General features: G+C 42.1%; 1 protein-coding gene across 1 annotated transcript in view; it reads right to left on the reverse strand.

Annotated features, from left to right (window-relative positions):
• ca10a (carbonic anhydrase Xa) overlaps positions 1 to 22,314 on the reverse strand; it is a 268,931-nt gene that overhangs the window by 148,290 nt on the left and 98,327 nt on the right. Inside the window, exon 3 of the mRNA XM_028567863.1 lies at positions 14,810 to 14,952. Within this exon, the coding sequence (XP_028423664.1) occupies positions 14,810 to 14,952 (143 nt within the window). The remainder of the gene's footprint in view (positions 1 to 14,809; positions 14,953 to 22,314) is intronic.

Here is a 22,314-nt window from a genome sequence, read left to right on the forward strand (position 1 = left end):
TTGTATTCTTCTTAGTAGAAACAGTACATCCTGTCCAAAACAGCACGTTCAGGCAGCTTCATGCAGTCTTATCGGGTCCAGGTAGGTAAAAGTTTTGGGTCTGTACATTGTGTCAATATGGCAAAATGCCCAAGTGGATCAAAGCTGACTTGCTCTGATTATGATTACACAATATTACAATTATTGCATGAGAAAGATTTGGATCAGGACTGTGTATTTATGTACATAGTCTAGAGCAACAGAAGCTTCCAGGACAAAGTCTGACATTCAGTCAGAGGTGTCAAAAGTATTCACATTCATTACTCAAGTAGAAGTATAGATAATAGAATCTGTAGAAGTTGAAGTATCAACTCAAGCTTTTTACTCAAGTAAAAGTACTGGTTTCAAAACTACTTAAAGTATAAAAGTAAAAGTAATGTGAGGGGAAAAAAATGCCATTAAGTACAAAAGCTTAGCCCGCCCCACAGGAGCCTACAGTGCACTACCCCACCTCCACAAAAAAACATTTTTCTAAAGGCCATAATGACTATAATAATGTTATATTAAAATCATAGGTGCAAACTCAGAAGGGCTAAAAAAGGGGACACATCTCTTCTGTGTTTTTCACACAACGGCAGCTACAGTCTGGTGTTAGAATCCTCTCCAGTGAAATACAGACACACTTTTACACCATTTAGCTGTCAGCATTTTAACCGTGTTTACTCCAGCTGCTAGCTAACGGTAGGCTAACGTTACCTGCTGCCAACTGTAGTGTTAGCTAGCGTCCCGTGCGGCGATGTTTCAATTCAATTTAATTCAATTTTATTTATAGTATCAAATCATAACAAGAGTTATCTCGAGACACTTTACAGAAAGAGTAGGTCTAGACCGCACTCTAGAATTTCCAAAGCCCCAACAATTATAGTAATTCCCACAAGAGCAAGCATTAGCACTGGCTATTGCAACAGTGGTGAGGAAAAACTCCAGTTTAGGAAGAAACCTCAGACAGACCCAGGCTCTTGGTAGGTGGTGTCTGACGGGGCATTTCAGTTCCCTCTAACGTCTGTTTTCGGAGCATCAGAGAGAAGCACAGGCATTTAAGTGGCACCTAAATAAGGCACCGAAATCCACGTTGCTATTCGGTCCGGTAGATAACGGTCGTTAAGGCACCGGTGCCGTATTAGCACCGGGTCTGTGCAGGTGCGATGGATTGCGTATATGTTTATACTTCTCATCCAACCACATCACAAAGTATTTGTACTTCGTTACTTGACACCTCTGCGTTCAGTGCATAGCTGACGCGCAGGATGACGGCCCTGTGTGTTGTCGTTCGAGTTTTTTGTGATTGTTGCGGGCAAAAATCCTTGATTATGTGGCACATTTTCTTAAAAAATGCGATGGACTATGCAGGATATTTATGCAATTTTATGCGATGAAATTGCAGGAACTTGCAAAAACTGCAGTTTGATGAAAAAGACAAAAAAACGAGGCGTAATTACGTCACTTCATAACATTCCCATGGTAACAGGGGAAAATAGCTGCTCTTGTGTGAAGTAAACACAACATTTTTGAACTTTCTGCTAAGATATATGTGATTTTTTTGCAACGAAAATGCGGGGATTATGAAATCATGCCAACCCCGCATATTTTGGGCGGAAATCGGCAATTTTTGCGGCAAAAGTGCGGTGGATTTTTAGAAAATGCGGCCCCTGCATCAATATGCGGACTTTGGCTGATTATGCATTGAATTATGTGATCACATAATCACGTTTTTTTGGAGGGACTGAACAGATTTGTTGTTGAGATGTACATGATTCCTATAAAACATCCCAAAACACGTGTGATGTTTTGAATATGCAGCATGTTTTAAACAATACAGAGAAAAATAACGTCCTTTACATGAAGACTATTGCACCACAAATTGTTGCACATAAACATTCACCAGAATGCAGGAGATTAAAGGTTTGACCCACAACATTTCCTGGGGTCCCATGTGTGTCCCCAATGTGTCCCACCCAATGTTGAAACAAAACCTACGCCCTTGGTCAAAATGGTTTTGGCAAACCGCAATTGAATTCATTCAGTGTGTTAACTATATGGATGTGAGCTGACGATTAACTTGTTGCTTGTTCACAGCTGTATGAAGAAGGAAAAAGAGGTTACCCAGAAAGACGTGCTGCCGAAAGCAGTAGCTGAGCGTTCTTTCTTTTCACCTTCCCTACAAAAGACAGTATGCATCAGGGGACGGAGACTAAGTGCTGTTTTGTAATGCCCACTATCTTACAAATACCGAGAGCACAATTCAAACAAAAACTGGTGCCATTGGGGAAAATGATTCCCTATTACAGTATGTATCTCTCCCTACCGAAACACCAAGCCCATACAAACCAGACTGTCATTACTCCACCATCAGGGTCCGAGAAGGCTCTAGAGACCTGAGTGAGATGACGGATGACAATGTGGGATTATGGGAGAAAGAGGGAGTGAGAGCGAAAATAGGGAGTGTGTGAGTGGAAGAGAGGAGTGATGGAGCAGGTGGACTCTCATCCATCTTGTCCCTGCAGACGGATATATGAGCGGGGCGCCCCGGGCTGGCTGTCAGCCGCTGTGATGGATACGAGATAAATAGTGAAAAACATGTAGATTCAAATGACAGTCATGCAAGAGGCACGCAAAGGTGTCACAGTGTGACTGAACAGCTTAGAAAAGTCCTGATGGTGAGTGATTCTGCTACATTTAGGTCATATCCAGTAAAACAAACTAATGATAATAATAAGCATGTACTGTAGACATTAAATTATGAAAATGAAATGAAAGCAGCGTCTTAAATTTAGTATTAGATTTAGTATTGGACTTTCATAAAATCGGCAGTCTCTCAAGAGACAGACTTTAAAAAGAATGGATGCCAAACAAGCTGAGATATCCTGACTTTTAGTCCCTAGTGTAAGTCAAACTCCAAAGATCCTGGATCCTACACTTCCCATAATGCAAACCATAACGATATTTAATTCGACCCTCCCTGCCTAGTGAACGGCAACATCTTTTAAACTTCACTACGTTTGTGAAGCAGATTTTATGTAATGTCCTGGCTGCCCGAACAGTACTGCACATGTTTAGATATATTTTTTTTTTCAATAGAATTATCTGAAGTTCATGTGAATAAAGCCGGGGAAAGTGCATTTCCATCCGACGGCTTTAAAGCGAATAAAAACTGTTGTTTTGCGGTCAGATTGGTATATGGAATAGATCTGAGACATGTTAAAGTGTTTCCATTCATTTCCGCACTGAATCACACAACATTCAAGCTAACATTTGTGAACAAAGTTTGCTCGCTATGTGCCAGCTGATAGCAACATTTCAAGGTATAATAAGACAACAACGAATTTTCTAAGGTTTTTGCTATGTAAAATAACCGGTATATTTTGCTCGTAAATTAATTTTAAAAGTCTCTCGTCTCCTCGTTAGTGCACTTATATCTGTCTTTTTGACATCCGCCATGTCTGCAAAGAAAGCGGAAATGACCTAGAACTTTTTCGTCTTTGTTTTATAACGGGTTGCAACTAGAAAATGGCCTAAAATGTAATCGCAATTCATTATTTATTCAGCAATCCACGTTTATCGCATAAGCCGCTCACCAATTAAGAGATAATCCAAAGAGATCGAAAGTAAAAACTTTGTGTCGATATTCTTGAAATTCAATCGAATTTGACAGTTTCCATAATGAATTTTTCATTCGATATTACTTCATTTGCATAAAAACGTGTAGATTGAAACATGGTTAGAGATGAGAAGGAAGCGAGATTGCTCACTCATTAGCTACTTCCATCATCACAGACTTTAAAAAACAAGTTTTAACGTCTTCTGGATGCAGTCTGACAAGGTATATGATATATGATGACTTATACAGTATGTACATCACATCTATAACCATGTGTGATGATGATGTGATGATGCGGTGATGTATGACTAAATATGTAAACTACATACAAAAAAAGTCCTAATCAATACTATTCTGATTTAAACATCTTTTCTTCCAGGGCTAATGAGCCATATCGCTTCCTTTACATCACTGTTGACGGTTGCACATGTGCAGTACCGATGGGCCAAGGAGCTCAGATTACCCTGATGACATCACTTTTACATCATCAGGGTTATTTTCTCAATGGGGAGCCCCACTGGTTGCACACTTTAAAGTCTATTTACAGAGAGCACTATTCCATGTGTGAGAAAAAGTTGTATAAAGCCTTTTGAAGCTCCAGAGTAAACTGCCAGAAACACAATAAATTGAAGTTGATTAGTTAAATTGAGTGATGTCACTTGAGTCAGTGCCGGTTGGGTCTGAAGAATACAAGTTTGAAATTGTAAAAAGTTCGGGGTTGTGGAGTTATGGTGTGCCCACCGTACTATATGTGTAATTGGAATTATATGTCGAGGAGGTACTCGATGCTACAAAAGCAATGAAGGATTTCATTTGTCCATGTGTATTATCATTAGCAGCGGTGGGTTTCACCATCAATCAACATATTACAGTGTATCCTGCATTGAAATGTTTTGCGTTCTGTGCTTGTTCCCATCAAACTCCTCTACTCGTCTGTTTTCCCAGAACACTAGTCCTGTTCTAATCTCGCATTGTCAGACCTTCCTCCACAGCTCTGCGGAGGAGGGTCTGGCTAGACCACACAGGAATAGACTGTTCATCAAGTCACAAGTCACAAGAGTAAAAACTATTAGATTGAATTCTAAACTTTGTTAGTTTTCCTTGTAATGTTACTTGCAATTACTCAAAGTGGTCGGACAAACATATGAATAATGATGCTGAATATCTGCATCTGCTGTTGTAGTGGCCTCTTTTCTTTCAGAAACCAGCGTAGGCCCTGTAGACCCTCTGTCGGCTGAGCCCTAAATCCCAAAAGACACAAGACTAGAGCTTCCTCCCTCGAGATGTCATTACCCGCTCCTTGAGAGGGGATCCATCAACGGGAGGAAGAGGCAGAGAATTAAGTTGGAAGGGCTGCACAGACACAGAACACCAACAAATCGCATGAGACTCGTTTGGCTTTTTCAAAAACTCGAAAAATCACACATCCTATATAGATCAATATAGTTGTTTATGGGTAATCAAAGGGAAACCTTTTGATAGCCTTTCCCCTAGTTTTTCTAGTGTTTTTTTTTTGCTTTCATCACTGCGATGTGTGCCATTTGTACAGCAAATATGTGTACCATGCTGTGTAGTGTCAGACAGTCCTCCCTGCCAGTCTGTCCTGGGAGACTGCGGGACGGCAGTAAAACTAACTCTGACCCACTTCCCTGTGAACCATCCGTCCATATGCTGCTGTAACACACACATCATCTCTCCCTTTCAACCAAATACCCCCAAAACACACTCTATGAGCATGCACTCCTTTAATCGAAACACACTAACCAGGCCAAGTCAGGCATGGCAACGGCGTGTTGAGGCCGAAAGCAGCCCAGGAGGGAGTACAGAACACATACTGAGCCAAAACACGCAGCTGATTGAAGTTTGTCTGGGAACAGACACAAAACAGATAGCTGTGGAGAACACACAATCAAAAGTTTCATTTTGTTGTCATCAACTTTGAACTCAAGTCCAAGTCCACAGTTTCCCCTGAGGGTGCAATGTTGTCACGTGACGCCGGCTGGTCCATGACGCCGGCTGGCTATGAGCTCCATGATGCCAAGCGGCAATCGCTAGTTGTTTAAGCCCCTACAGAGCTTTGCAACGCTGGCAACAGACCTCTGTTGTATCAGCGGTAGTTGGTGGTTCAGTTACCCGAAAATAGGTGACTTTGAGCTGGGTACAAAGCACCGCGAGCTGCGGCGGACATTACGGTTAAATTTAGTCCACAAAATATGACAATTTTGCCACGACGAAAGTTAAGATTAGGCACCAAAACGACAAGATAAGATTAGGAAAATGATCGTGCTTTGTATTGAAACACTCCTAAGTAAAACGCATTTCCTGGGTGAAAGACTTAAGTAACCCAACAGTCACATAAACTACTTACTTACGGTTGATAACCACCATCCGAGGCAAACATTACGTTAATTCCAATCTGATCCACACCTCCTCAACCCCACGCACACTGTGAAGCTGCCACTAATACTCACTATAGCATGTGTGCTCAATCTGGAGGAACTAACGCATTTATATGGGACTATTTTGAGCGGCGGATTAATAATAATCATTTGGTTCTAAATACTACAGTGGGCAGCAGTTTCATGAAATAACTGAGCCTTTTGAAAAAGAAAAAAAAATGTAACTATATATTTGCGAGGAATTTTTAAATATTTAACTTCAGTAGGAGTTAATGGGCTTGGAGCTTGCAAAAAATATATTATAACATGTTATCTTATCCTTTAAATGGGATCCATCATTTCTGAGGTGGCCTATTTAATGACTTCATTTCCTCGTGCATGTGGAGTAAGCATGGCGTGTTTTGGATTTGTAGAATTCTGTGTAATAAAGGCAGCAGGAGAAATTTGCTAAAATATAGGTCATGCCAAATAAACACTATTGTTGGGGTGGGCATGGTTAGCAATCAGCGGGAGGGGAGAGAGGTGCCAGGTGAGTTAATTGACACAGTTGATGCTTGTTGGCGTAATTACACTCTAACCCTTTATGCAGTGCATTCAGATGAATGCCACACAGCACATAGAGAAGCGGCCCGGTCCTAGGCAGGGGCACGGGGGAGCAATGCCCTGCCTGTCCCACTAACACCAGTATCCTCCTTTCCCCCTAAATTAAAAGAAACAAGTATTTTATTTTGTCCTCATCAGTTCAACCAATCATAAAAATACCACATGGAAATAATATGTTTTACTAATATCTGATTTGCTAATAAACATGGAGACACAACGAGAGAGCGGTGTCGCTTTTCTGACCAGTAGGTTTTCCCCAAAGCGTAACTTTGGCCAGACTGCACACGTGTTTCTGTTTCCCCTGTTACAAATTTGGCACATCTAATGACAGAGCTACAGTGTTCACCAGGCAAAGATTAAAAAAAAATAAAAAATTGGAAAACTGCATTGGAGAAAGAAAATGGATTTAGCAAGGTAAAGCTAGCAGCTGTCAGGCGCGGATCTTCCGGCCTCCCACAGAAGCTCCGACTGCTGGTAGGAGGAGGCAGCGACACGGATCTGGTTCTGTCCTTGGCAGGCTGCGCTGCCGTCTGATATCGTGGCTTCAGTATTAAATTGAGGCAGTTTCATAACCTTTTTAAAAACATCTAGTAGTCGCGGTAAATAGCAGTCCACTTCCATGTTTTGGTAGAGTTGGTTTCTACACCTGATGCAAAACCGTATGGGTGTACACATGGACTGTAGGCTATTATAGACCACCGTTTCAAGTGGACTTGGGCAGGGATCATGTTTACACTAATCAAACAAGCTGGACTTGGGGTCAAGTGTACTCGGATCAGAGCCCAGGTCCCTGATGTAAAAGCTTCCTTGCTGCCTTATATTTGAATTGTCACCTGTATTTTTACTTCACATAAATAAAGATGTTTCCACCATAAATGTGTCCATAAAAGTTGTAGGACATACAGTACTTTTTTCAGTGTGGTATTAGTACTTTTACTTAGGTAAAGGATCTGAATACTTCTTCCACCGCTGGTGTTCCCTTGTATTGAACCATCAGGACAATAAGAGCCAATGTTTTGAGGCCATCTGGGCCACCGTGCCCCATCCTGCCTTTTCTGTCCCCCTGCCCCCCCATCTCCCTTCCTCCTCTCCTCTTTCTTCTGTCCCTCTGTTGAGCGGTTTTGTAATTGAGATTCAGACTCACAGATGGATATGCCATGGATGCTGGCTCCGGCATCGCTGTTACACGTCCAGCTATCTGCGGAGCCGGAGACCTGAGAAGAATCCCCGAGCTTCAAGGCCCCCGCATCACCGAGGCAATTAGAGCAATCTCCCGCCTTGAGAAGTGCAGGCGGGCCTCAGTCAGACGATGGTAATTGCAGCTTTTCACACACAAGGCCCGCTCCCTTTTGTGATGCTGCGACAACCGTCGCAGGTTCAGCCAACCCAAACTTTTGTCTAATTAATTTGAATCGGCAATTTGCATAATTGAATATTTACACACTGTAATGCATTCTCCACCTTTTGCAACTGACATCGGCTTGTGTTTGCAGACTTATACTTGTCAGGCCGTTGTTTCGTATGTGTACGGCAGCAAACATTCGTACATGACAGGAGTTTGAATGTGACCCTGAGCCACGTTTGAACAAAACTTGAAAGTCACAAGTTTCACAAGAAATGAGTGTGTGACTGCGCACAACAATGAGCATGATCCGTTTGTAAAGGCAATGAGTCTGTGTTACCTTATTTGACAGAAATCTATGCATTTGCCTGTTTTTTCTGACAATTTGTTAAACAAAATTGTGTAAATAAAGCCCAAAATAACAAAACTGCAAAAAAAAAAGAACTATAATATCTAAATACTACCGTTAAAATCATTGAGAGTCCGGTAGAGCCCGACTCTGGACAGTAAAAGATTAGTGCTCCTATTGAAGTTTATGTTCTGCTTGCTCAACAGTTGTTTGATCGCTAAATTGCTGATAAAAACACTAAGAGAATATCTGAACTGCTGTTTCTTCTCAATTCTTATCAGTTTTAGCGCTGGTGGTCCTTTGGGGCTGGCTTAAACCTCTTTGGGGGGCACCAACAATTCCTCCATTCAGGAAAAACCCTGGAGAGGTTTCCCCAGTGAACTACTAAAACCACTGGTTGGCACTAGTTGACTGTTATTATTGTTTTTTATAAATAACAGCAGAAAACATTAATGCTGCTTTATCCGGTTGACAATCTCGCCACCTGTCTGATGATGGCTGCCCTCCAATGAATGAAATGGATTGAAAACGATTACGTTGTTGTAACGCACCTCCCCACCCACTCTAACCTGACGCGCCAGATGGTTTGTTAACACAAACAAACCAGTGCATGTGTGCTATTGGCAGCTGGCAGGTCTGGCTAGTCCGCACAATGTTGGATGGGAGAAAAACCGGCATTTAGCGGTTTTATTGGCATTTCTTTAAACCAATCACAATCGTCTTGGGCGGCGCAGAGGTGCCTCGCCAACACAAAGGACACAAAGGAACACAAAGGAAGAGGAAGGGGACGGACATCCAGCCAAAAATGAGGGACATCCGCGGAATTTCCGCCGGCAACGGAGCAATCCCGGAAATAAAACGTAGTCGATATAGACTATGTTGGAGCCGAACAAGATCGATTCTCATGTGATCTCATGATATTACAAGAATCCAGCTGCCGTGCAAGTTTACACCCACCCCACCACTTTGCTAAACGTTGTGACAATTAAAAATGAGTAGTTGTGAAACCCCCAACTGAACACAGATCATTGTACTGATCTGCTTCAGTGAATTATAGCCAAACATTATTATCAATGGGTGCAGGAGCCCAGGTATGGATCCCTTCAGCTACCTGCAAACATCTGCACTGAGCCAGCCTGGAAAAGAGCCAAGACAAGCAGCAGAGCAGTGCCTCACACACTCTGAGTGGTGCCACACACCTATCAAACCCAGGATAGTGAAGCTTCAGCGTCTGTCTGTCTGACTGGTGTCTGATTGGTTGGTTGGCCGGCCAGCTGGGCAAACCTGAGAATGTGGTTTATTCCCTCAGCTAATGTCCAAGAGCCTGCTGTTTGTTGTTCTACCTAACACTCACTGTAATTAGGCAGATCCAGCGCTGCCAGTAGCAGACATGCACGCGCAAACTTGCACACGCACCTGCATGCTTGTCAGATTTCCTCATCTGGTTGATTGGGACTACAGGAAGACAGTTTTCATTAACAGTAGAAGAAGAAATGAGACAGGTGTTCAGAAGGGTTACAGATTGTCTCAAAAGCACTTGGAGATTGTTTAGCAACCGACATATGATTAAAGCTCTAAAAGCACGCCTTTTGCCCAACGAGCCATCGTCACTAAATACCCCTGTTTATGGAACACGCCACCTGGCACTGATCGATGTTGACAGCGCTCTGCACGCAGCTGACTTCAAAGCGCAAAAACAAAAACCAGGAGAGAGCGCGGCGTCCCCGAAAGTGAGGAACGCCACCGATTTCACAGCGCTAATAGATTCCCTGTGCATTGAGTTTGAATGAATAAAAGTAGGGGGAAAAAAACGGACAAAATCTAATCCTGTTTCATAAGCACTATTCATAAATGTGCAAACACTGCACAGACAGAGCAAGGACTCCAAAATCCCTTCTTTTCACCTCTCCCAGGCTAAGTGATTAAATTCATTAAAATCTTAAAGTAATTGCGGCTCATCTGTGGCAGAGCAAGTATTCAATTAATAGTGCCTTTTTCATAACTGTGATTCCTTCAGTCCATGGCGCCTAGCCTTGCTCGTCTCCCCGTCATTAATTAAAATTTCTCTTTGGAGGTCAATTAAATTCCCTTTAACTATTCATTAGCCACAATACAGAGCAGCACAAAAATCTATTAAAGGAGGAATTCATCTTCCCTATGCAGTTTCCGTGTGTGTGTGTGTGTGTCGTAAGAGAGGGGGATTGGGGAGGCTGCATCTTTCTCTTTGCTTCCCTCTCTGGGCAAAAAGTGGGTTTGAGCTCTCCCTGCATCGAAGGTGGCGAGCCGAGCCGTGGCGAACCGCAGCACGAGCTCTTTACCGCTCTCTGTGGCGTGTTCGGCCAAGGCTGACTGGTTGCCAAACAGCTAGAGACAGAGCGCGGATGAATCAGCACTGACAAGGTGAAGCCAGCGTCGTGTTCACCGGCTGACAGCTCAGGTGCTCAGAGAGATGGAGACAAAACAGATTACATTTAGGCCGCTGCAGAGAGAGAGAGAGAGAGAGAGAGAGAGAGAGAGAGAGAGAGAGAAAGAAAGAGAGAAGGAGGAGAGGAAACTTTTCTCCCAGATAACTATAAACTTGGACTCAAGTTTGTGTGGGTGTTAATGGGCGATGTCAATGTAGAGCTGCTTGGCAATATGGAAGACAATATTTTTTTACTAAATACATCAATGTCGATATTGCGGCGATATTGTAGGGTTGACTTTTGGTGCTTTCACAAAATATGAACACAATGAGAGTTTTGATAAATGATCACCAATAATCTGGATACAATGACTAACAGCCAGAACAGTCTGGTAAATTCAGTCTAGGGATCGACCGATTTTTTTATGCCCGATACCGATACTGATTATTAGTTAATGGAACTGATATAAGATATTTGGGACCAATATGCATTTACAGTGAAAATAAAAATCTATAAGTCAAAAATTAAGATTTTGGAATGTTACAAACTCCAACACAAAACTTTGGTTAAATGCTTTATGCAGTTATTTAATAAATCAGAAACATTCGACATAACACCCAGTAAGAGAGTCAGATAGTGTTGTGGGGGGGACATGAAGTCAGACTCAGTGGTGAGTGAAACTGAAGCAGAGGGACAGACACAGAGCTGTAGCCGAGCCAAAGTAGAACACTTTTAATTATTAAGCTCTCATCTTCCCAAATTTACCATCTGTGTACCTCACTGTGTGGAACTCATTGGAGACCTTTTTGCATGGTTTAAATGGGTCATTTGGGAAGGCAAGGACAAACAATGTTGTATATACTTCAACAACAAAGACACTTAGGCAACATCTACACCACTATTTTTTTTGACACAAAATCGATCGCCGTCCACACAAGAGTTTTAGCTCCAGCAGCAGAACTAATCTCCGTTCATATCAACACGTCTGACAACACATATCACATGACCACACATTGGGCATGTGTGTGCCGGTGTAAACAGGAAGCAGATTTTCTGAAGTTAAATTATGGATGTATAAGTAGAAAATACAGAAAATACTTTAGAGAAAGAACAACAACGGCGAAAAGTAAGAGCAGGGATGTATTAGCTTGGAGCGACGACAGGGTGGAACTGTTACTGAAAGGTCTGTAAGCTACCTAACCGATAAGGCTGTCTGATGTGCGTCGTCGTTACCAAAGGTCTCCGCAGACTACAAAGAAACCCCAGAGTTTTTCAAACCCAAACGGGGCAGCAGTGTTTTCAAATGTCTCCGTTTTAGCAGCAAAAGATATTCATATTCAAACCAAAATGCAGTAGTGTAAATGTAGCCTTGGTCACATGTCAGTGTCAACCAAAATGACCCAATGAGTGTTTTCCAATCTGGTAAAGTTTGGTGAGGTTTCCACGAGCCCAATATAGTCCACTTTAGCCGCGTCGTGCCAAGCCTGGCCTACCTCAAACAAAGCCATATCTTCCCCACATTTTGTTCTTCATTCTTTTTGGGATATTTGTATATAATTTAGGGGGAGAAAGGGGATGCCATGCAACAAAGGTCTCTGGTCAGATTTAAACTAGAGAAGTTGCGGTTTATCGGACTTAAAGCCGATGTTGATTGTTGGTACAAGACAGGATGTAGCCTGTGTTCTCCTTTATCAAAGTCACTCACTTTGCTGGCATAACCATCTATCTTACTGGTTCTCAAACTGTGGTACAAGAACCACTGGTGGTACGCGAGCTGCCTCTAGTGGTACGCGGACGGAATCTCTGATATATAGATTTTTTTTTAAATGAAAAAGATTAATTTACAAACACAATACTAAAGAAATACTACAACATTTCTAATAATACTTAAACTATGATCAGTTAAAAGATGTTTAAAGTGAGTGTTTAAGTGTTATATTTTTTGTTTGGATATCAGCCTGCTACATAGTTACGTTCATAAACGGAGTGCACATACATCCATAATTAGTCACAAGCTGTGGTGGCAAGATAGTAAGCCGAGGTAAAATGAATGGTTCAAAAACACTGCAACCTTTGCTCCAAGCAGCAACTCAGAGAAGTGTGGATGAGGAGGTGAATATTTTGAGCAGCACTGTTGAAACTATAGTGGACAAGTGCTAGTCGCTATTTAAGCAGTGGATGAGGGTTAGGGTTAGTCGCTTGTTAAGTAGTGGACAAGGGTTAGGGTTAGTCGCTACTTAAGTAGTGGACGAGGGTTAGTCGCTACTTAAATAGTGGACTAGGGTTAGGGTTAGTTGCTACTTAAGTAGTGGACGAGGGTTAGTCGCTACTTAAATAGTGGACGAGGGTTAGGGTTAGTCGCTACTTAAGTAGTGGACGAGGGTTAGTCGCTACTTAAATAGTGGACTAGGGTTAGGGTTAGTCGCTACTTAAGTAGTGGACGAGGGTTAGTCGCTACTTAAATAGTGGACTAGGGTTAGTCGCTACTTAAATAGTGGACGAGGGTTAGGGTTAGTTGCTACTTAAGCAGCTGCGGCAAAGTCTCCACAGCACCTGCTAGCAGCAAGTTATGCAAAACAATAAGGAGATAAGACCTGAGTTACCTCAAATTTGGCTGCAGTTGGAGCAGGACAGAGGAAGTACAGCGTGACCGTCAACAATAAATAATGTTTTTAAGAATGAACCTGCCTCCTGCATGATCTGTCCGTAGCTGAATAGGGTAGGCCTACGCTACTCTATTTTAACGTGGGCCATAATGGTGGTACTTAGAGAGCCTAATATTTTCTGAAGTGGTACGTGGTGTAAAAAGTTTGAGAAACACTGTTCTATCTCAACCCCCATCTGAATGCATTTACCATCATCACACTACCCTTTTAGCTATTTAGGCAGCACAATGTTTGCTACAGTCTCACAACTGCAAGAAGTTACTTTCCAAGAAAACATCATCATAGGTCGTTTCAGGTGTTTCGCAAACTACCCGATGCTGTAGCGAGGACGGAAGGTGGTGTATGTCTTACGGATTCTTCCAGGGGCACTTTTCTGTCCCTTAATGTTTGAGATGCCAAAATAACACAGTGGCCTGTCTCTACTGCTCTCTCTAGTTGCCTCTGATTCATCCTAATAGCAATACAATTGTGCCATTCTGAGTGATGTCCTAACTCTGGACTCACTGCAGGGTAGCTGCTCTCAAAGTGGAGTCCTTGAGGGAGCAGCAGGGGAGCCTCGCACAAAGACAAATTGTTAAATCAAATTTCCATTCCAAGTAGAAATTATTCCAACAGGAAAATGTATGAGTGAGTATTTTTATCACAGGTTTTCTTACTAATTATATTATATTCTCTGAGTTTATACAGAATGCAATTCAATTCTAAATGATTTAAAAGCCAAGTACCAGAATCTGATCAGTCCGAAACTGGGGTCCAAGGACACAAATACATATCTGTTAGCTGATCTTGTGTAGCAGTGTACCATAGGTTGTAAACTGCAATGTGTCCTATGTGCTCTATCGTTGCTCAAGGCTAACCCTGTAGTAATTGCTGGCACGGAAACATAAACTAGTCATAACATTAATCTCGCCATGCAACTGTGCACTTTTGAAAGCAGCCCATCTGTGAAGGCTTCCCAATTAGCTGCTGTCATATGGCACAGGATGGATACACACACTGGCCTTGTTACACCACTGTACAGGAGGAAATAATAAACAATATGCTTGACTAATCCACTGTTAGGTTGCAGGGTTTCATCTGCAAACCCCTTAAGATAAAGTCAAGGCTTTTCCTTGAACCAGAACACAACCATTGTGCATCACTGAATAGGTGAATTGTTTTCTATTTTATCTCCAGCTGTGTTCGCTGGACAAATAGCTCACATTGTCTGCCAAAACAAACAGCGGTCGGGAGGCATCGATCAGGGATCCACACCCTATCAAACTGCAACAGCACCGAAACAACTCCAACACAATAGCGGCAAGCGCGATAGCAGTGTAGTGCAACATCTAAAAGATGCAACAAAGCCCCAGCATCCATCAAGCCGACAGAGAATAGTGTGCGTGTGTGTCGCATTTGTGTTTCTTACCTTGCGTCCACCCGTGTTCAGCTTTATGGGTGTGAGGAAGGGGTCAAAGATCATGTGGCTGGTCTCGATGTTAACTGGCGACTGCCTCTTCCCCACCGAGCACAGGTTCCAGGCCGAGTTCACCAGCCCCCAGAACGACGGCACTGCAACACAAAAGACAGAGCGGCTGTTCAAAGGGCTGAGCGTCTGCAGCGGCGAGATAGGGGCGCGTTCCGCCGAGGTCACCAAGGGCGACGGGCAGTTTGTGCTTCAGCATTTCTTTCATTCAAAGTCCTGCCAGACCCACAGTGGGAGAAATGTAATTAGCAGGGTTTTATCTGATGTGGGCTTAGGAAATACTTTGGGATTGAACCTGCAGATTCCTCCTAAATTCTATTTATTTTAATGTTTCAAATCTTTTTCTAATTCTAAAGTGTACAAGATTTTCTGACAGAATCTTATTCTTGATGTGTATCATCATTATTATCTATTTTTTTGGGTGTGATCAAGGTATTTAATGTTTTGAAATTTTGAAGAGGAGAGCACTTTGAATTGCCTTGTTGCTGAAATGTGCTATATAAATAAAGTTGCTCACTTGAAACTCGCCTGGAATGTAGATACCTTCAAGTTAAGTGTTACCAAATAATTGTAACAGTAAATGTACTTTAGTGTCGAAAGTTAAAGTAGTCATTATGGAGAATTTTAGCAGCTTTATACATGTACCCTGTTTGTTAAGGTTAGTATATGTATATGTTTTTCATAAATATTCATGTAAAATCAGATCAAGCTGAAATAAGTTAAATGTGTATTCCAGCAATGTTGTACTGCACTTCCATGAACACTTGTTACAGGAGACAGATCTGAGGAACAATGATCAGAATCAATGCAGCAAAGGCAGAAATACTTTTAGTCCCCAACTAAAACATTAGATCCTACAATGCAACTGCATCATGTTTTTTTGTTCTTTCAAACTTCAGGCTTCCACTTTGAAAACGCAGGCTTTCGGTTTTTCAAATGTGTCTCCAAACCTAGGTCAAGTTAACCTTGATGACATGGATTGATGATGACATCATCAGGTGCAAATTTTCTCAGACTTGACGAAGCTTCTCCAGAGCCACAGAAGACATTATACGACAATTTCACAGTCTGCTTTCACTCCCCGTATCGGTTAAATTGATTTGAGTTCCCATTTAAAAGGGATTCATAGCATCGCCCTAAAAATCAAAGAAATATAGCTAATTAAACTACATTATATCCACGTTATCAAAGTTTGATGACTGCACACCAAATGGACTATATTTCATGAGATTACATATTATAGCCAAGCTAGTCACACATTGCCAGACCTTCCTCCACAGCGCTGCGAAGGAGGGTCTGGCTAGTCCACACAGCATTCCAGGATGGGAGAAAAACGTGCTCTGGTTTATTGGCATTTCTTTAAACCAATCAAGAGAGAAAACTCAGATTGGACAGATAGTCTAGCTAGCTGTCTGGATTTACCCTGCAGAGATCTGAGGAGCAGTTAACCATAGTCCTCATGAATCCACCGGAATTTAGAACGCCAACACAAAGGAAGAGGAAGGTGACTGACATCTGGCCGAAAAGAATGAAATCCGGCGGAATTTCCAGCGGCACCGGCGCAATCCCGGAAGTGGAATGTGGTGGATATAGACTACAGCCAAGATAACACATTAACAATTAGTTACATTAAGATAACATTCTGTTCTTTGTATGTCTGTCCACTGAATGTAAAATGTTAAATGAGGAATTATGACAACAAAAACACAACTTCCTTATATGTCATACAAGTCATTTTGTCATCCATCTTCATTCCCCCATTTCAAATTATTATCTTGAAGATACAGTAGCATATAGATTGCTAGTCTCATATTACATCTGGCAATTACAAGGTGGGAATCCAAAAGCTAAGTGGGTGAAACTAATCTGCAGTGACTTTTAGCAATTTGTTCAAACCCTCCCTCTGGATAGAGGACGTATTACAGATGTGAGAGCAGTGGAATCAGCTTATAATCAGCTAACACATGTACTATAAGACTGAGAGGACAGCATTGCACAGTGAGAGAATGTCAGCGTTGCGGGTGTGATAGCCATCTCAGCCAGTCATTTTCTTATGTAAGACTTGGCCACCGGGACCAAGAATTAATTTCCTTCAGCAGGGTGGGAACCAAATGCTTATCGCACTCTACTCCAGCAAGAGGCAGAGTAGATATTTTTTGCTACAATATCTGCTGGAGCCTAAAGCAGCATTATCTATTTAGGGACACAGTATTGCGCAGAGATGAGTCGCTTGAATTGTGCTCCACTGAGATTTACCAAGAAAAGCAGAGATAATTTGAAATTTGAAAATATGCAAACTCGCGATGAAACAGGGGAGAGCAGACACTATGGCGCAGATTCAAAAGCAAAAGACGTAGCAAGTCCACATTTGGGGTGGGGGGGGGGAAGCTGATACAGCATAGTATCGCAACATTTATCGCAATACTGAATCGACACACAGACGTCAAGTATGGATCTATTATTATATACTGTATGTGTTGTTCAGTTTGTCTGCTTGACAATCCATTTTGCAGCAATACAATTGAAGTGAGATGAACAAACAGAGAAATGTATCTTTTTAGATAAAACAGACTTGACAAAGTTTCCTTTCGGGGACATCATTTGAAATTGAGAAAAATTTGAAGTTGGAAAAAACGAAATAAATTGCAATGCATCGCAGAAAATTGCAATAATATCGTATCATGACATAAATAACGTGATGATATTGTATCGTGAGGCCTCTGGTGATTCCCACCCCTTGTCAACAAGTCCTACAAGACTCTGGCAACATCCACCACCCTTTCTACCATAAACATTTTTCACATCACTTTGAAATAACCATCCAGAGTTATTCCTTCACTGATTAACGATCAAAGATGACACATAGGTTCACTATAGCTAGAGAGTGGTGACTGTGCTACAGACATAAAGGTAACACTTTACTTGAAGGTATCGACACAATCGTGACATGACACTGTCATAACTATGACTTGACACTCTCATGAATGTGTCATAAATGTTATAAACAAGTCATGAACATTTAGGACTTCTGTCATTAAGTGTCGTTCGGTTTTTGTCATGACAAGTTGACATTGTTTGGGTTGTCTTGATTATGACAACTTGACATAATGTCATCCTGTTCCTTCAAGTAAAGTGTTACCGACAAGTTATGACACACTGTAAGACCTCAGACTGCAACAAAAAGCTTTGCTTGCTAATGCTGCCTTCTATCTGTGAGCTGTCAACACGTTGACTTAGATACTAAGTCTTTCCTTGCCGCTGTCACAACAAATGCTTGCTCTGCAAGTTATAGAGTGTGGTCTAAACCTAATCTGTAAAGTGTCCTGAGAGAATGTCGGTTATGGTCTGACACTATAAATAAAAATTTAAAGTGAAAAAAAAAATTTGACCTGCACCACACCAAAGTAAAATAATAAATACTGTAGCTTTTATGAGATATGTCTCTAAACTTGACCTCAAGTACAATGTTGTGCGTCATGCTGACTTACACATCAGGAGGAAAGTTGCTGCTTTATTTGTATGCCAGTCCAGCAGCAGCAGCGGTGGCATGAGACTAGATGTGTGTTCGCCAGTCACTTACAACAAACTTTCTCCATTTCTTCCATTTGTACAGGAGCTTGATGAACTTTGGCAGACTGGCCTCTTGAGTCCTGATGTTCATGAAAGACCGGAGCAGTGGAGTGCATTGCAGGAGGAGTCTCAGGTAATCCTAGCCAGTTCTGTATAATATAAATGCGGCAGCTCTGAGTTTCCGGTCATTGACCGAAAATTCTCCGTCCAGAATGACCAGTAGGAATAAACAGACGAGAGCGCGAGCGCGAGCAAGAGCGAGCGCTCTTCTGATGCAATATCCTTCATGAAAATGACAGGAAATCCATGTGCAGAATGGGAATTGGAGTGTGAGCGAATCCATCCATTAAACCCGGGCCCCTTGTCGTAAATGTACACATAATTATTAGCCATCGCTAGATGCCTGAATGCAACTAGAGCAGCATGGGACATCACTCACAGCAGGCACAAGTACCTCTGTCAATAATCCACACACACCATCCTGTAGCTCGGGTACTCCTAAATTTTACTTAGGTGGCTCGCGAGCGTTAGAGCCACTTCCATTTCTTATTGGCAAGCTGTAAAAGTGGACAGGGATATATGGTGTGGCCTTTTGCAGATGTCGGACAGAGTGGATGTGTAATGTGCAAGTGAAAAGGGCAACTGAGGGTGGGAGGCTTCTGTTTCATTGCCCGACTTCATCAAACATTCTTATCAAAAGGGCAACTGAAGTTAGGATTTCACATGGCGGAATATTGGTTGGGCATATTTGGCACACCAAAAAGAAAAAGAACAGACGAGCAGCATTCACAGCAGCTGAGCAGCCAACTTAACACAATAATCACAATGGTCCCAGCTTAGGCAGCATGGTGGCCCAATGGTTAGCACTGTGGCCTCACAGCAAGAAAGTTCTGGTTTCGAATTCAGGTCGTTCCGGGGCCTTTCTGTGTGGAGTTTGTATGTTCTCCCCATGGTTGTGTGGGTTTCCTCCGGGTGCTCCGGTTTCCCCCACCATCAAAAAACATGTACTAGGTTCTCCAGTCAGTGCCTTTGATCAAGGCACTGGCTCAGATCTGGAGTTGGTCCCCGGGCGCTGCCCACTGCTCTGTGTTTGCAAGTGTTCTCTCCTGAAATCCACATAATGCGTCTATCAGGGTATATGTAATGTTATATCATGGTATATAATTATGTTTTTGGCTAATTCAATGAGTTAAATACCAGAAAAAAAATCTTTTTGTAAATCATATTTATGTCTCTTTTTGTGTTGTATTTCTTTTGCATGTGGTCCTAATGTATTTTTATGTCTTTGAATTGCACTATTGTTGAAAGGTGCGATCATATTCTAAACAAAATATTATAGGAAGCCATAAAAGGAACCCCAGTGTTGCAGGTTTAATTGGCTTTGAGCAGAGATATCCGGCTGTCAAATGGGTTCAAATTGCCTTTCTAATTTGATACATGTATTATAGTCTGTGTTATAACATCAGGATAAAAAAAGTGAACAGGACATCCCTTCTTTGGATTGAGTGCTGTGACTTCCCATGCTTGTAACAGTCACTTTAACAAAGGCTGTTGCTTAGGGGCCCCCTGACCTTTTGGGAACCTGGGGCTGTGTCCTGTAGACCCATCCAATTATCCATTAATGTGTAAATGTATGTAAAGGATATGTAATATGTATTACATGGGCTAAGACATACACAGCAAAATCACCCATCAAAATTAAGTTTTTATAACAACTAATATCAAGATTTCCTAACAACTATTCCATCTAATATCAACTGGCAACTTGCAATTATAGTAGTCAGAACAACGCAATGTTTCAAGTCCCTTGGACAAAATATATTTTTGGTAACACTTTACTTGAAGGTATCTACATAAGAGTGACATGACACTGTCATGAACACATGACAGCGTCATGACACAGTCGTGACACCTGAACCCTAAATCTAACCCTAACCATAACTTGCCATGACAAAAACCGAATGACACTAAAAGACGCGTTACGTCTTTTATTACGATTATAATGTTTATGATAATGTCATGTCACTCATATGTAGATACCTTCAAGTATAGTGTAACCCTAATTGTTTTGTATTGCGGGCCAAAAAAATTGCCTTTTTTTAACAGTGTGTGAGCGCTGTCCTCTGCATGGCTGTGTGAGGCCATGTTTGGAGACTAATTATGCGGCTGCCTCGGCTGGGTCTGAGGTGCACGCTGGGTCGTCCCTGTGGGCTTATTAGAGTTCAGGGTTGCGGTTGAAGGTGGGATCCAAGGTCTGAGGAGACGCTCACCCGGACAATTAAGCCCTACATTAATTACCTCCACCGCCGAGTAACTCACAGATAGACATGTAGTTATAAATCCAAAGCCTGGAGAGACATACGTTCTCATTACGGAGAGCAGCTCGGAGTATGCTGGCATCAAAGTGCATTATATGGACACAGACACACCCAGAGGAGATAAGGCTGCACCCAAGCCAGGAAAATGAATATATACCACAGACTATACTACAATGACAGCTAATGACACACACACACACACACACACACAAACCAAGTGTTGCTGGCTAGTATGCATTTCGTTAAACAGACCCAGGCGCAGAGATAGCCTTAATGAAATGTCTTTATTCTGTCAACTGGATATGGATGAAAAGTTAGAGTAATAGTCTTTGGGAAACAGGAGGGAACTGGAGAAATGGACACACGCACACGCACACACACACACACACACGCAAAGACACACGGCTTTTCTCTCTCTTCTGCTCTCTCCCGCTCCCAAAGACCCAGATGCATCCTGTACATCAATTCCTTGGATGAGCCTCAAGAAAAAAATATAAAAAGTGCCTTCCCTTTGTAACTGCTGACGCAACACTGGGTTGCAAATTCACCCGCAGAGAGAGAGAGAGAGAGAGAGAGAGAGAGAGAGAGAGAGAGCACTAACGGAAACCTAACAGCTTGGGGACAAATGCTTACTTAAGCGGATATGGAAACATCTTAATGATAATGAATGTCTAAGAGCAGCATTAAAGGAGCTGTCATATTCTGCTAGCTCTCAATTTGAGACGGTGCTCCGGCGCTGCAGGTTCCATCTTGTTTACTCACTAGGGGGCCATTTTAACAGACATTTTGGTGTGTCTGTGAACAGAAGGAGATATGCTTTGTATTAAAAGCTCCGGACAGGGACCATGTGCAGCACATTTATGAAAAAGTTGTCATTGTTTTTTGAGCCAAAGGGAACTGGGAGATTGTAAAACTAAGAGGCTTCAGGGTTAAAGAAATAAAAGCGTAGGGGCTAGAATATAACATACATCTTTGCAAAAATGTATATGAATGCAGTTTCTGGCTTGTATGAAAGATGATTAGAAGGCATGTGTTTGTAACACCAGTGCACAGAAACATTCAGGGGCCGAGGCGGACGTAAAGAGAAAGCAGACACTAAGAAACTAAGTCGACTCACTCTCTAACTCCCAGAGCTGTCGGGAGCAACTGCACTATACTACAGCTACTAAACAAGTGAAACATACGGTGGCCCTGAGAGCTCAAAGCAAAGCAAATTAGTCTTAGTGTCCTCTGGAAACAGTATGTGTTATGTGCTACTTGCAGGGTGTGATTTTTCCAAGGGGGGTGGGGAATGCGTGGGATTTCACCCTTTCTGGTCTACATATCTCTGCCTCTACTGAGCTGTTTTTGTCCCCGGTGGTGACAAAATGTACCCCCCCAGGATTTTTTATGTTGACACCACGTTGTGCTATTTCAATTTGAGATTATTTTCCATTGAATACTGAGTTAATATTTAAGTGTTTTGGCACGGCTGGCTGAGTGGCTCTATATCCATGGTGGTATTAGAAGGGCGGTTTAATTCTTGCATGTTTTGTTATGTTGTGCGTGATCCCCCCCACC

The sequence above is a fragment of the Perca flavescens genome, chromosome 21, assembly GCF_004354835.1.
Source record: "Perca flavescens isolate YP-PL-M2 chromosome 21, PFLA_1.0, whole genome shotgun sequence".
Lineage (NCBI taxonomy): Eukaryota > Metazoa > Chordata > Actinopteri > Perciformes > Percidae > Perca > Perca flavescens.